Source organism: Symphalangus syndactylus, chromosome 3, assembly GCF_028878055.3.
Source record: "Symphalangus syndactylus isolate Jambi chromosome 3, NHGRI_mSymSyn1-v2.1_pri, whole genome shotgun sequence".
Taxonomy (NCBI): Eukaryota; Metazoa; Chordata; class Mammalia; order Primates; family Hylobatidae; genus Symphalangus; species Symphalangus syndactylus.
Window position 1 is genome coordinate 14895371 of NC_072425.2, and position 15639 is coordinate 14911009.

General features: G+C 49.2%; 1 protein-coding gene across 40 annotated transcripts in view; it reads left to right on the top strand.

Annotated features, from left to right (window-relative positions):
• FNBP1 (formin binding protein 1) overlaps positions 1–11491 on the top strand; it is a 161463-nt gene extending 149972 nt beyond the window's left edge. For 20 of the 40 annotated variants that reach the window (XM_063635840.1, XM_055270717.2, XM_063635829.1 and 17 more), the window contains 2 exons: positions 2684–2842; positions 8150–11491. In XM_063635840.1, the coding sequence (XP_063491910.1) occupies positions 2684–2842; positions 8150–8157 (167 nt within the window). In that variant the 3' untranslated portion in view covers positions 8158–11491. Of the gene's footprint in view, positions 1–2683; positions 6803–8149 lie in introns of those variants that run through there. The other 20 variants (XM_055270733.2, XM_055270732.2, XM_055270735.2 and 17 more) reach the window with 4 other exon arrangements.
• Positions 11492–15639: the final 4148 nt, after the last annotated feature.

A 15639-nucleotide genomic window follows, 5' to 3' on the forward strand; every position in this document is an offset into this window, starting at 1 on the left:
AATCAGCTAAGCATGGTAGTGCGTGCCTGTAATTCCTGCTGCTCGGGAGGCTGAAGCAGGAGAATCACTTGAACCGGGGAGTCGGAGGTTGCAGTGAGCCGAGATCGTGCCACTTTACTCCAGCCTGGCAACAGAGCGAGACTCCCTCTCAAAAAAAAAAAAAAGGGAGGCAGCTTGCAGTGTTTGCCAGAGGAGGGATACAGAGGAATGGGGAGGACAGGGGAGAATGAGGTCAAGTTTGGAGAACTTGCCATGGCATGGGGAGTGTGGCCAAAAATGTGTGGCTGGAGCTTAGATGTCTTAAGTCCTAATAGTGAAATGTGGCACTAAAAAGTGGGAAGTGCCAATGGGAGCCAGATTAGAGAAACATCTGGATTTTATGTGGCAAACATTGAGGAGCTATTGAAGGTCCTCTAGCAGGGTGTTGATGCAGTCAGAGGTGTACCTTAGGAAAGTCGTCAGATGTGTAGGATCAACTAGAAAACAGGGAAGATGGTTAGAAAGACTAGCCTAGGCCAGGCGCGCTGGCTTACGCCTGTAATCCTAGAACTTTGGGAGGCTGAGGTGGGCAGATCACCTGAGGTCAGGAGTTCAAGACCAGCCTGCCCAACATGATGAAACCCCGTCTCTACTAAAAATACAAAAGTCAGTCAGGCATGGTGGTGGGCGCCTGTAATCTCAGCTACTCGGGAGGCTGAAGTATGAGAATTGCTTGAACCCAGGAGGCGGAGGTTGCAGTAAGCCGAGATCGCGCCATTGCACTCCAGTCTGGGCAACAGAGGGCAACTCTGTCTCAAAAAAAAGAAAGAAAAGAAAAGATAAACTAGCTTAGTGTTTCTAAACCGATGAACCTTGAAACGATGTCCTGCAGAGCGTTAATAAGGAGGCCATTAAAGAAGCTCTCAGGCCAGGCTCAGTGGCGGCACGCCTGTCATCCCAGCACTTTGGGAGGCTGAGGCCAGGAGTTCAGGGTTACAGTGAGCTGTGATCAGACCACTGCACTCCAGCCTAGGCAATAGTGTGAAGCCCCGTCTCTCTCATAACTAAATAAATAATAATAAAATCATGAAAAAGTTGCATTTTAATATAATGAATCAATTTTTAAAAATAGCAATCAGAGCTCAAGTACGTTTGGGAAGCCCTGGGATAAATAAATTTTACAGATTTCTTTACTACAGGACTTTCCAGAGCCTTTAATAGACTAAATGTTCATTGTGACAAAATAAGAAAGAAGCACCAGTTTAAATGTTCCCAGTTTTACTTCATATTCCAACCATCCCCCACCGTTCCCTGTTGCCCTGTTAACAGCTCGTTAAACTCTTTGCCTTGCAGAAAACTGAGGGGTGGTGGGCAGCCTTTGAAATGATCCTAGCAGAAGGTCTTGGGGGCCTTGTTCAAGGAATGGATACAGAGATGCCGCCCTGACAAACTGCATAGATTCGGGGCTGATCAGAAGCCAGGAACAAAAAGGAGAGGAAATCCAAGACGGCTCCCAGGGTTGTATTCCTAGGAGGACGGAGAGGTCTAGGGAAGTGGAAAGTAGGAGGAGGATATAGTTAGGAGGAAGAACAGTGAATCCAGGTTCATCTATGTTGTTTCAGGTGTTGGGGCCATGTCTAGGTGGCAGTGTGCTGCAGACAGTGGGAAAAGTGGAATCTTGGCTGCAGAAAGTACCAGAATGGAAGCAATATGTGAGGACAGTGTTTAAAGAGGAGCGGTTGGGCTGGGCGTGGTGGCTCACGCCTGTAATCCCAGCACTTTGGGAGACTGAGGCGGGTAGATCACCTGAGGTCAGGAGTTCAAGACCAGCCTGACCAACATGGTGAAACCTCATCTCTACTAAAAATACAAAATTAGCCGGGCGTGGTGGCACATGCCTGTAATCTCAGCTACTCGGGAGGCCGAGGCAGGAGGATCACTTGAACCCAAGAGGCAGAGGTTGCAGTGAATAGAGATCGTGCCATCACACTCCAGCCTGGGCAACAGAGCAAGACTCTGTCTCAAAATAAACAAACAACAACAACAACAAAAAATTGGGAGGCTGAGGCTGGTGGATCACCTAAGGTCAGGAGTCTGAGACCAGCCTGACCAACATGGTGAAACCCCATCTCTACTAAAAATACAAAGGTTAGCCGGGTGTGGTGGTGCATACCTACAGTCTCAGCTGCTCGGGAGGCTAAGGCAGGGGAATGGCTTGAACCGGGGAGGTGGAGGTTGCAGTGAGTTGAGATTGCACCACAGCACTCTGGCCTGGGCAACAAGAACGAGACTCCATCCCCCCCACCCCCCCCCCCAAAAAAAAAATGACAGACAAAAGAGAAGCAGTTGGAGCCACGGGGGTACCTTTCTCCTGAGAGAGATCCAAGGGAGAAAGAAGACGGCTAGAGAGGAGAACCAAAGATTTATCCAGGGGGAAACACTTTCCATTCTGCAGGGGAGGAGAAAGAGGGCCCTGGAGGACTGAGAGAGGGGCCCTAGAGAGACAGAGGTAAGAACCCAGACATTTCTGTGCAGAAGGAGACAGTTTTGAGGCAGTGGGTGAGGGCTCAGTGCGTCTGAGAAGGTCCGAGGGGGGTGAATTTTGTGTGGACTTCGACGACACTTGTTTCATTGCGAAGGCCACTGTTTGCTTCCTCCCTGCATTTGCCAAGACATCTAACATATCCTGATATTGCTTTTTCAGGTCAGAATGAAGGAACGATTTCTGTAGTTGAAGGAGAAACATTGTATGTCATAGAGGAAGACAAAGGCGATGGCTGGACCCGCATTCGGAGAAATGAAGATGAAGAGGGTTATGTCCCCACTTCATATGTCGAAGTCTGTTTGGACAAAAATGCCAAAGGTGCTAAGACTTATATTTAATACCATAAAAAAAAAAAAAACTGTAAAAAAATGGAGTTGTTTCTCCCCACAACCGTGACTGTTACAGGCAGTTCCTCAAGAGACTGGCTGGCAAGCACCACAGTGCGTGTTCTCCTGTAGTCTCACAGTGGACTTCAGGGTCCGGGCACCTGAATTGCCTTGTCTAGTTTGGGCTGTGATCAAGTTTCACTTGCTGATGAAATTTTATGTGGAAAGCTGCCAACCGCCAACTTACAGCTGTGTCATTCAAAATCTGATAAACATTTCTTCCTTTGGCGGTATCTGTAGATTAAAAAAAAAAAAAGTTGCATTGTAGCTTCTCATCTTTCTGAATTTAAAAGCCGGCACACATCATGCAGATGCCAAAGACTTCCCTACTCTTGTTTATATCTAGTATCCACCATACACTGAGCTACATTAGGAGGTTACAGATTATAACTTAATAAACTGAACTGTGTTAGGTTGTTAAATTGTATACTCATTCACTTGGGAGGAAGTCACAAGTAAAATAACATCTCCTCCTTCTTGACTAAAGCAGTAAATAAGATTCTTGTATTGGCACCAAAAGTGTGTATTTTTACTTAAACATGGTCAGCATCCTTGGTAGGGCATCACGAGTATCCTGTTACATCTATGTGATCCCAGACGACCAGCTGAAATCTGGAAAAGTTTGGTGAATTGACCAGTTGATTTTTACATGGCATTGCTGATTTTCCAAGTGTCATCAAATTGACAGGTTTTTTGTTGTTGTTATTGTTGTGTTTGTGTTTTTGTCGTTGTTGTTGTTGTTTTGAGACAGGGTCTGGCTCTGTTGCCCAGGCTGGAGTACAGTGGCTCACTGCAACCTCTGCCTCCCCCAGGTTCAAGTGATTCTCCTGCCTCAGCCTCCCGAGTAGCTGGGATTACAGGCGCGCACCACCACGCCCGGCTAATTTTTGTATTTTTAGTAGAGATGGGTTCGTTGTGTTGGCCAGGCTGGTCTCAAACTCCTGACCTCAAGTGATCTGCCTGCTTCTGCCTCCCAGAGTGCTGGGATTACAGGCGTGAGCCACTGTGCCTGGCCCAAACTGACAGTTGACCAGATGTGCTAGTGCTGTTTAGATGCAGTTACTTAAAGGCAGAGCTTGTCCATGCATCAGCTCCTTTTGGCTGTGATTTTTCTCTCACACTTTGTTCTGTTTCTGTTGGTTTTACAAGTAGAGCTGCACTCACGCTTGCCCAGGTGGGGCTATACGTAGAATGTGGTGTGGCAGCAAATGCTTCTCCCCACAGATCTCAGCACATCGCTGTTCAAAGAGTTTGGGGGTTTTGCTTTTGTTTTTTTGGTTTTTTTTGTTGTTGTTGTTGTCGTTTGCTTTCAATCATTGGCAAAATTTGGATTTACTGGAAATTATTTTAGAATTTCTGGCTCATTTTATACAATTAACTGTAGCCAGAATGAAATAAAATGTCTCACCACATCGAAAGGAATCTAGGCCACATGAGAGTTTGCATTTTTAAATTGGCATTGATGTGGGAGGGGAGATAGTGAAGTTGGTCACATGCGTAGATGGTTGCCAGGCATTTCACTGTGCCCATGGCGAGAACCCACCCTGAGATCATAGACAGCCCACTGCAAATGCGTCAGAATGAAGGTGTTGGGTCAGATTCTCTTTTTATCTGATTTTGAAAATTATTTCCTTGTGTCCCTCCTACTTTCAAGTAGGAAATTAGCCCCTGCCTGCCTCTACGTTGTGGGTTCATTTGATCAGCTCAAGTCCATTTAAAGCTGATTTTCCAAGCAGTCCCTGCATTCGGGCTCTAGAACCTAGTAGGGGCTGTGGATGCTAGGGGCTGTGTTTTCAGATTCTCACAGCCAGTTCACCTTTACTTAGTGACAGCCTGATTTTTTAAAAAACATTTTTTTTTTTTTTTTTTTTTGAGACGGGGTCTCGCTCTGTCGCCAGGATGGAGTGTGGTGGCACAATCTTGGCTCACTGCAAACTCTGCCTCCCGAGTTCAAGCGATTCTCCTGCCTCAGCCTCCCGAGTAGCTGGAACTACAGGCGTCTGCCACCACACCCAGCTAATTTTTTGTATTTTTAGTAGAGACGAGTTTCACCATGTTAGCCAGGATGGTCTTGATCTCTTGACCTCGTGATCCATCCACCTTGGCCTCCCAAAGTGTTGGGATTACAGGCATGAGCCACCGTGCCTGGCCTTTTTTTTTTTTTTTTTTTTTTTTTGAGACAGAGTCTCACTCTGTCACCTAGGCTCAAGGGCAGTGATACAATCCTGGCTCACTACAACCTCTCCCTCCTGGGTTCAAGTAATTGTGCCTCGGCCTCCCGAGTAGCTGGGATTACAGGTGCCTGCCACCACACCCGGCTAATCTTTGTATTTTTTTTTTTTTTTTTTAGTAGAGACGGGTTTTCACCATGTTGGCCAGGCTGGTCTCAAACTCTTGGGCTCAAGTGATCCACCTGCCTCAGCCTCCCAAAGTGCTTGGATTACAGGGTGAGCCACTGTGCCAGGCCCAAATTTCTTTTGGATGCTTTTGCTGACATAGTATCAATAAAGCCACCCATCCTGACCCCAGGCCTCTTTGTAAATATTGCAGCAAGAAACTCAGCTGACCCTTCAACCACAGGGATCTGTTTAAATGAGCAGTAGGAAGTTTCCAGCTTTACCCCAGTAAACAAGTGAATGGGAAACCTAAGGTATTAAAATCTGACCTTTCTATCTGATGACAAACTCATTTCCAGTCTGTGAACTCCTGGACAAAGCAAACCAACCGCTGAAAAACTCGAAAATAGGGCAAGACGACATTAGCCTTGTAAAAGTCTGCTTTGAAAAAAGGCATTCTGTCAAGCTGTGTATTTTTTTCTTATTTAATTCAAATTTAGTTATTTCGTTATTCAAATTTAATTCAGAAAATAGCTCAGTTGGTTTCAGGGGGAATGGGGTGGGAGGGGTTTGGGCACATAAATTTCTGATGATAATTTTAAATGTATGATCATTAAGTTGTATGCCTCAGTACTATAACAGGTGAATCTCTGTAATATTGACTAAACAGTTAAAGATATTTTGTAAATTTCAAGTCCATCTCATCAATGCATGAAATATTAGAAAACCAAATTCCAAAGAATCAGGAATTTCCATTTCCACCCAAAGTATACTTTATTATCTTCTAGCAGTTCTCTGTTAAAATAAAAGAAGCAAAATCTCAGCTACTTACATAATTTTCTCCTTTTATTTGAAAGTTACACTTAGACAGTAATAATATGTACAGAGAAGCCTTTCCTCCCTACTCTGTTTATAACTCTGTCCAACTTGCCCACAAACACTGCCCTCCTTAAACCCATCTGATGTGGGCAAAGCCACTGTTTTCTTAGGCCCATAACTCAGTGCAGCTGTTTTATTTTTATAATGCCGGTCAACCTTTTGTGTGTGTGTGTATGTGTGTGTGTGTGTGGCGTCTACGATGTGCTTATTTAATAATTGCCAAAATATTTAGACTAGAATAACTTCCGGTGGGTCAATTGGATTGTGACTTTCTTTTGTGGTTTTTTTGGTTTTTCGATTGCTGTTAAGTATTTTCGTAATTCCCCCCACAGAATACATGCGTATATACTGCAACTTAAAAACTAAAAGCAGTACTTGAATGAGTTGTTTTAATGTTGTACTTTTATCTGTTTGTTTTATGGGTTCTCCTGCTGCCTAATGACCTTTCTGTTTTTATAACTGCCGGAAAGCCGCGAAGCCTCTCGCACGGGGAGCTAGGTCCCCGCTGCGGCTCCGCACTTGAGTTTATAAACTCTGGGGTTCTGAGTAAGTTTTGTTTGAATACAGCAACGTGATTGTCTCTTTCTATTCTTATCCTTAAAGAAAAGACTCTTGTCTGGCATCTTTTAGTTGTACCCTCATATCTGCCTCTCTAATAAATGTTATATTTTTTCTCAGTATTGTGTATTTTAAGTGACTTTTCATGTTTCCAAGAAAATTATTCTGTGTAATGTGAATATTTAACTCTCATCTCCAGTAATAGGGGATTTTCTAGCCCAATGCTTTTTTAAAAATTCTGCCTCCCACCCCTACCTCCTCCTTTAAATGATGGCACCTCTCGTTTCTGATCCTGCGTGCACTCAGGACCTGAGAAGTCTGTGTTTCTTTTGTTTCTTTTCTCTCTCGTTGAGATGAAGAGCTTTTCACGGTTTATTGCTGAATGAATACACAACGACAGGTTTTCCTTTTCACCAAAGATTTTACATTGTACTGCTGAAGAGCCAAGAGTTTCCTTCTGAGAAAATCGGACCTTCATGTTCCTTGTACCATTCTAGGAAATTGATGCATTTCTTTTCTTTTTTTTTTTTTTCTGGAGTTGAGTTCTCACTCTGTTGCCCAAGCTGAAGTGCAGTGGCGCAACCCTGGCTCACTGCAGCCTCGACCTCCCTGGGCTCAAGCCATCCTTCCAACTCATCTTCCCGAATAGCCGGGACTACAGGCGTGTGCCAACATGCTGGTTAATTTTTTTAAAATTTTTTGTAGAGATGAGGTCTGGCTATGTTGTGGCCCAGGCTGGTCTTGAACTCCTGAGTTCATGCATCCTCCCTCTTCAGCCTCTCAAAGTGCTGGGATTATAGGTGTGAGCCACTGCACCCAACTTCCGTTTCCTTTTTTTTTTTTTTTTTTGAGACGGAGTCTTGCTCTGTGGTCCAGGCTGCAGTGCAGTGGCCCGATCTCAGCTCACTGCAACCTCCGCCTCCTGGGTTGAAGCGATTCTTCTGCCTCAGCCTCCCAAGTAGCTGGGATTACAGGCGCCTGCCACCACGGCAGGCTAATTGTTGTATTTTTAATAGAGATGGGTTTTCACCATGTTAGCCAGGCTGGTCTTGAACTCCTGACCTCGTGATCTGCCTGCCTCAGCCTCCCAAAGTGCTGGGATTACAGGCATGAGCCACCGCGCCCAGCCCTGGCCTCCGTTTCTTACTTTCTTTCAAAACTAAACTTACAAGAAAGATGAGCTGGGGCAGATGGCCTCATCAGTCTCCTGTTTGGGCTTCTCTTAACCCTGAAGGAAAGACCAGCTAAAGTCTAGAGAGAAAACCGTGAAAGTTCCTCATCTCAGACCTGCCCTGTGGTAACCAATTGCTCTAAGATGCCCCCTCCCACCCCTTCCCTCCCCGCGCTCCCACTACCCTCCCATCCCAGGGCGGTGCAGTTTGTAGCCAAGAGCAAAATGCCCGCCTGGAACCCGGGCCTTCCTCTCTAACAGAGAGTTTCTCTTTCTGTTTCTCTTTGTGTTGTAGATTCCTAGAGGGGAGTGCCTGCGAGCTTCGGGTGAGCCTTCCTGGAGGAGCCTCCGTCTGCTTGTCCCCACAGGCCTCCAGCGCCCTGCCCTGTGGACAGCCCACCCCTCCGCAGCCCCATCCCTGCGGGGCGGTCTCTCTCTCTCTACAGCATGCTCCCTGCGGCCCTGCCCTCTCGCCCAGCCCAGGCCACCTCGTGGGGGACAAGTCTCGCCAGCGCCCACCCCCACGGCTCGGGTCAGTCCTCATCGCTCCCCCTCCCCACCCCGCGCAGGCCACTGAGACGGTGGGACACACGCCCCCGCCTGCTCCTTCCTGGGCCCTCAGTCCACCCGGGCTCGTCCTGGTGGCCCTTCCGCGCTTCACACAGTGCCTTTTGTGAAAATGTCATCACGGGTCCCCTGAGGAGACGAGGCAGGTCCAGCACACACCAGGCGGACTGAGCACTCGATGTCATCCGTGTGTCCCCGACTGTCTGCTGTAGAAAACACTTCCTCTTCTCCCGAGTCTGTGAAGTCCTCAGTGGTCCTTTTTGGATTCTAGGCTTACACCTCATACCAAACATTGACCCTTTCACTATCCCCTCGACCTGAGAGAATCTGGCAGGCAGGGGGGCAGGTGCACACACACCCACAGGCACACCCACCAGTACACACGTGTGCACATACACACATTTTGGTTTGGTGCCCTGTTTTCAGTGGCCTGGGGAGGTCCACGCTGGAAGTCGAATTCCAGCTCACCTTGTTGACTCGCCTGTGTCCACCGGCCATGAGGAGCCCACGCCCGTGCTCCCCATCACTTCCCTGTCCCTGAGAACTGTAGATCATGCGCTTGTGAGCGAGGCCCTCCCCTCCACACCAGCTCATTGCAAAGCGAACATCCTCTCCTTTCCAGGAGCCCCAGGATTAGCATCTGAAAAGGTTAGCACTTTCTGTTTGTTTGTTTGCTTTTTTGAGACAGAGTCTCGCTCTATTGTTCAGACTGGAGTGCAGTGGCGTGATCTTGGCTCACTACAACCTCCACCTCCTGGGTTCCAACGATTCTCCTGCCTCAGCCTCCCAAATAGCTGTGATTACAGGCGTGCACCACCACACCCGGCTAATGTTTGTATTTTTAGTAGAGACAGGGTTTCACCGTGTTGGTCAGGCTGGTCTCGAACTCCTGACCTCAGGTGATCCGCCCGCCTCAGCCTCCCAAAGTGCTGAGATTACAGGCGTGAGCTACCGCACCCCGCCGAGGTTAGCACTTTCATCACCAAAGACCCCGTGCCTCTTGTGGTCCTCTGAGGGATCCCACCACCACCACCCTTGTATTTTATCGCGTGCTCTTCAGGGCATGTGGAATTAGTTGAGTTTGCTTTTAGAGCTAAGTTTCTTTCCCTGTGTGGGTTTTTTAGGAAAACCTGAGGTCCCCTAATCTGTGCCCCCCCCCCCCCCCCCCCGACGCCTTAGAGCAGAGCAGCCCCTCCTCTCATTTGGTGCAGAAACAGTCAAGAGGAACCATTGGCCGAGAGCTCCTGTGACTGAGAGCGCCACGGAAGCCTGGGGATGACATCGGGCAGCTTTATTCTTTGCTTGGCTTTGGTAACTAGGTGGTCCCCTCAAGCATCCTCAGTTCCTCTTGCCGTTTATGAATCTAAGACAAGGAAGTCCTATAGAAGCCAAAGGGACAGGGATGGAAAGGACAGGTCCCAAGGGATGGGGCCGTCTTTACTCGTGGAAACCGGGAAATTGCTCCTCTCAGCCAACCAGGTTGACCACACACCACTCTTCCGGAGCAGCTCAGTCAGCCCCCGGGGACGAGAAACCACAAGCGCGGAGATGCTGAGGCCCAGGCAGGTGAAGAGGAAGTGGCTTTGGGTTTTTAAAGTGGGTGAGCGTGAGCCTCTCTCACTGCTTCTTCCCCGGGGGACTGCAAACCTCCTGCTGAAGGCTCAGGGCCGCGGCAGAGCCATGGGCTTCCGGTCCCTGCAACGGGTGACCTAAGCGTGGTGCACCCATCAGTCACGCAGGAGGACCGACTTGACGAACGAAAGACAAGCTGGGATGATGCAGGGTAAGAAGAGTCGGGGCCACGCCTCTGTCCCCGCAAACCAACAGGTGCATGGTGAGTGTGGCGGTCCCCACAGCTCCACAATGGGCTCCCCCGCCAACGGGGACGACAGGGATCTTCAGGAACTTCAGACCTCACCAAGTCAAGTGGACCACTCTCCACTCCACGAGGATGTCCAACGGTTCTTTAAAATGGGATTTTAGAGCCTCGGGAATGCATGTGCATCGCATCTTTCATATAATGGGACAGGATAGATTCATTTCTTGCAACATAGTGAAAAAGGTATAAGCTGCAGTAATTTGCTCTTTGAATGACCGTCACCCCCAGTATAGGATATGCTTGTATCCCCGTCACTCCTCTGCCTCTTTTTTAAGCTTTTCCACCACCTGTGTCCAAAAAGAATGTTATAGCGAGTGCTCTTAAATGTTGAACCTGGGTGTTGCTTCTTGGCCAGTCTGCGTGGCTCCATGAAAAGCTCACTGCTGCCCCAGCCGGGCTTCTTAGAGGAGGTCAGTTGTCCTATGTATCATTTACTCTGGGAATCCTACTGTGAAATCATGTCTGTATTTTTCTGGAGCAGTTCACATAGAGTAGAACGTGGAATTTCCCGTGAACGTCTCCTTCCTCCCCCGTATCTGCCGCCTGTCACTTCGCCGCCGTGCTAGAATACTGTTGTGTTGTAAGATGACTAATTTTAAAAGAACCTGCCCTGAAAAGTACTTAGAAACGCAGTGAAAGAGAGGAACTTGTCCTGTACCCAGTTTTTCCTTTGCAGGATGGGAAAGTATAAAAAGGCATGGAAGGTTGTCATGGGCTGTTCCTTGGGGGTTTTTATCTCGCTCACCGTGGAGATAAGCCTGCGGCTTGTCTAACCAGCACAGCACAAAGGTCTCGATGCCTTTTGGTAACATCTGTCATTACAGAAGAAAGTTTACACAACGTCAAAAAGTGACGTTAATGCTAAGTGTTTTTCCAGAAATATTGGTTTCATGTTTCTTAGTGGCTCTGCCTCCTGTGCTTGTATCATCCAAAAACTTTTTTAAAAGTCCAGAATTCTATTTTAACCTGATGTTGAGCACCTTTAAAACGTTCGTATGTGTGTTGCACTAATTCTAAACTTTGGAGGCATTTTGCTGTGTGAGGCCGATCGCCACTGTAAAGGTCCTAGCGTTGCCTGTTTGTCTCTGGAGATGGAATTAAACCAAATAAAGAGCTTCCATTGGAAGGCTTATATTGACCTTGTAACTATATGTTAATCCTCTAAGTGTTAAAATAAAATATAACTTCTGGCGCCGTGTCACGGGACTATTTTGTTGCATGAAGACATGACCCTAGTTGTGGAAGCAGTCTGGTGTCATTGGAAGCCCCCTGGGCTGGGGAGCTGGCCCCTGGGAGGAGCTGGAGACCTAGATAGCTCTCAATTCCGCCCCCATCCACAGTGGAGGGGGAGGCTCTCAGACCGTGGTGACATGAAATTCGGGCTGATGTAGTGCAAGGATTCCGAGAGGCTCCTTATGGCTAGGAGTATTTTTTGCATGCACATTCAACTGGTTGCTACTCTAGTTCTTTGGGGACCTCATTGCTTGGGGCTGAGGCAGGAGGAGGTGGTGAAATGAGGGCACACCTGAGTTTCATTGATCTGGTATCACCAGTGCTCAAGCCGGTACTCCTGGTGGCGTGGCTGGAATCACTAGTTTCTGTGAAGCTGCAGGCAGTGCGCAGCTGTTTCATGTGGACAACTCGAAAGGGCAGCAGCCTTGTGCCCGGCACTGGCTGGACATGTGCAGTGGGAGGCCCCATTTCCACAGCCAGGTTTGAAAATTTCACCCTGGCCTTTTGGGGGAAGATGGATTGGTTTGTGCCCACACTTGTCTGTGTCCCAAGGGCGTTTTTTTTAGCACTGTTTTAGGAAAACAGTTGTCGAGGAAATGACGTATTCGCAGCTACACCAAGTGCAGGCCTGGCAGCTCTGCTGATGCCAAGCATCCTCACTTGCGGCGGGCAGGAGGTGAGGGCATCAACCTCTAACCTCTAACCCATTGGGAACCTCTAACCACAAGTGCGTGCAGCTGGCTTCAAGGCACCATTGAGAATTCCTGGTTCCCAGTGTGACACAGCGTGGCACAAGGGAACAAGGGGGATCTACTGTTACCCTACCCGAAACCCTCTCCTCTAGGTTGTCAGCAAAAAAGTCCACTTGGGAAGAATATTTCGGGACTGCGCCCAGCAGTCTGTGGGGCGGAGACGGGCTGTCTCCACCTGTGAACCCCCCCATGCCCCACCCGCCCCTGCCGAGCCTTCTCCAAGAGCCGCACCAGGGCTGAGGCGCCTAGAACAGAGCCCGCTGGTTTGGGGCCATTTCCGCGGGTCTGGACATCACAGAGGTCGGGAGCACTGGGGGCGACTAGTTAGTTTGTTTTCTGCTGCACTGGGGAAGCCTCTTGAAGTAGGAAGTTCCTGACTCACCGGCTCCGGGGAGGCTACAAGCCTGTGGGGCCGGCTCCTCCGGCGGGTCAGGAAATACCGGCCCGCCCCACGCCCTCCACCCCACCTGGGCACGCCCGGGCCTGGGAGGCGGCTCCTCCGTCCGCAGAGGTGGTGGGGACCCCTGGCGGGAGCAGACAGCAGAGCGCAGCAGTGGAGGGAGCAAGGAGGGCGCCCTGCGGTGAGGAACGAGATGGAGGTGGACACAGGCGGGGCTCGGGCATGCCCCCAGCTTTTTTTTAATTGAAGCGAAAGACTCAGAAATCGTGAAATATATGGGACAGCCTGGAAGCTCCATTTTGCTGCTGCCAGAGGATGGTGGGAAAGAGCCACCATCCAGACGAGTTCCCTGGCTCTGCGCACTCGCCTGGGGGAGGCCTCCTTTTCCCTAGTCCTAAAACCCTTTCCTGAGAGGCGAGGCAGGGATCTGTGTTGCCAGCGCCCTCTGAGACCCGGGATGAGCGTGTGAAGGCTGCCAGCAGGCACGTGGCAGCCCCTTGGTGTGTCAGCTGCTTCTCCAGGGTCCCACTGAGTGCCCATTCGTCCTTGACTTGAGCACTCCTGCCTCCCGTTAGACCATCCAGATGGTATAGTGACATCAGCCGGGGACATCTCCGGACCACAAAAGGTACAGAAGAAGCAGAGGAAGGACCCTATCCTTGTCCTCAGAGCTAAGGGGCCGAAAGCTGTGGGAGGAAACACGGACCCACTCTCTCCATCGCGGATGGGGAAGGCTCCCCTCCTCCCTGCGGCACCTGCTGGAGGGACGTCTCAGCCTAGGACAGGGCGGCATCCCTTCAGTTCGCACAGCCTCTGGCTGCCACGCTGCGCCGAGCCCTGCCCTTCAGAACCTGTTTCCAGTTCCAGCTCTCCATAGGCCCCCTCATCTAGGCTGGTCACGGGTCAAATCAAAGGAAGGAATGGAGGCTGCACCCTGAGAAACCCTGGGACACCTTTCCAGAACATACATTGCCTAGGCTGTCTACTGCTCCTAGCTTTCCCCAAAGGCGTGTGTTTCTTCTGCGCCAGCTCACCCTTGCTCCGTCCAGGTAGCAAGTGTCTCTCTGTGTAGGTGAAGTTGCAGAAGGGACAAGCCAGAGGGGGCTGTGATTCTGAAACCTCCGCTCACTTCCCCCAAGGCTCTCTGGGGCTCAAAATTAGGTAGCATTAAGACCCTCAGGATAATTTATGTTTGCACTGAATTTAAAACAGAACAAAGGTAGGAAACTACACTTTTTGGGTGGCTGCGCCTTGCAAATGTATTCGGATGCAGGTTTGTGAGCAGCGCCATGGCCGACAGAACCACAGGCAGCCTCCCACACGGTGCAGGGGCGCCTTTCCGGCTCCTCTAAGAAGCGCTGCTGGAGCCACGCCCTGGCTCAGCTCGGAGGAGGAGCCACTGTGGGGCACCGTGGGGAGCGAGGCCTGAGCTCAGCCTCCCCAGCCACCGAGCACTTCCTGTCCCTGCTCAGTAACCAAGCACAGACTTCAGATCCTAGCATCTAAGTTTGAACTCCTTAAAAGCCAGGTATTAAATGACGAGTTAATGGGTGCAGGAAATCAACATGGCACATGGATACATATGTAACAAACCTGCACATTGTGCACATGTACCCTAAAACCCTAAAGTATAATAAAAAAACAAACAAAAAATAATAATAATAATAATAAAAAAAAAGCCAGGTATTTTAAAGGAAAATATAAGGAAATGTTTTAAGGCAAATTGGTACCTATTTCCAGCTCACCTTCCTGTAGTGCAAGAACTGTCTCCAAACCTCCTAAATAATCTTCCAGACAAAACTTTCTCATTTTCCACGTTCAACATCAATCACGTGGATTGACACATATCTAACCTTCAAATATGAACAAAGCCAAAAATATTGCTTAGAGATTCCCACATAAAGACAAAGGTTGCTTTTTCCTCTTCCGGGAACGCTGTCTACAGGCACTCAGCATGGCCCAGTTTCACAAACCGTCATAGGCTTTCCTAGAATACAGCCTCTAACAGCACTAGGCTGGCCCGAACCCCTGGGAAGAGAATCGTTTACCTTTATACCAAGATTGGGAAAGTGCCGAAGTCTGCACATGGCGTGGGCCTGGGCTGACTTCGAGGGGTTTGTGCTATGAGACCTAAAGCTCCTATGAGACTGCCCCAAACCAAAAACATGTCAGCAAGCGGCCAGGCATGGTGGCTCACGCCTGTAATCCCAGCACTTTGGGAGGCTGAGGCAGAAGGATCACTTGAGCCCAGGAGTTCGAGGCCAGCCTGGGCAACACAGTGAGACCCTGTCTACAAACAAAAAACCTGTCAGCAGGGCATCTGGTGCTTTGTGTGAATGTGTTCCCAGTAGGATCAAGTGTGCCTTCCTCATCAAGGAGCAGAAAGTTGCTGGGAAGGTGTTAAGGGCATGAGCACAGTCAGAAAGTTCAATCTTAAAATGAAGCTTTTGGCCGGGCGCGGTGGCTCATGCCTGTAATCCCAGCACTTTGGGAGGCCAAGGCAGGCAGATCACGAGGTCAGGAGATCGAGACCATCCTAGCTAACACAGTGAAACCCCATCTCTACTAAACATACAAAAAAAAAAAAAATTAGCCGGGTGTGGTGGCACGTGCCTGTAGTCCCAGCTACTCCAGAGGCTGAGGCAGGAGAATTGCTTGAATCCGAGAGGCAGAGGTTGCAGTAAGGTGAGATTGCGCCACTGCACTCCAGCGTGGGCAAGAGAGCCAGACTCTGTCTCAAAAATAATAATAATAATAAAAATGAAGCTTTTTTCAGCAAAAAAAAAAAAAAAAAAAAAAAAAAGGCAGGATAAGGGAACCACGTGCAAAGAGCCACCTCTGGGGTAGGGCAAGGTGGCCGACTCCGGAGGGGCCCGGGGCTTTCCATGAAACTGGCAATGTGCCATCTTGGTTCCTTGTCACCGTGTTATCCTTGCGTATGCTGAAATGTTTCT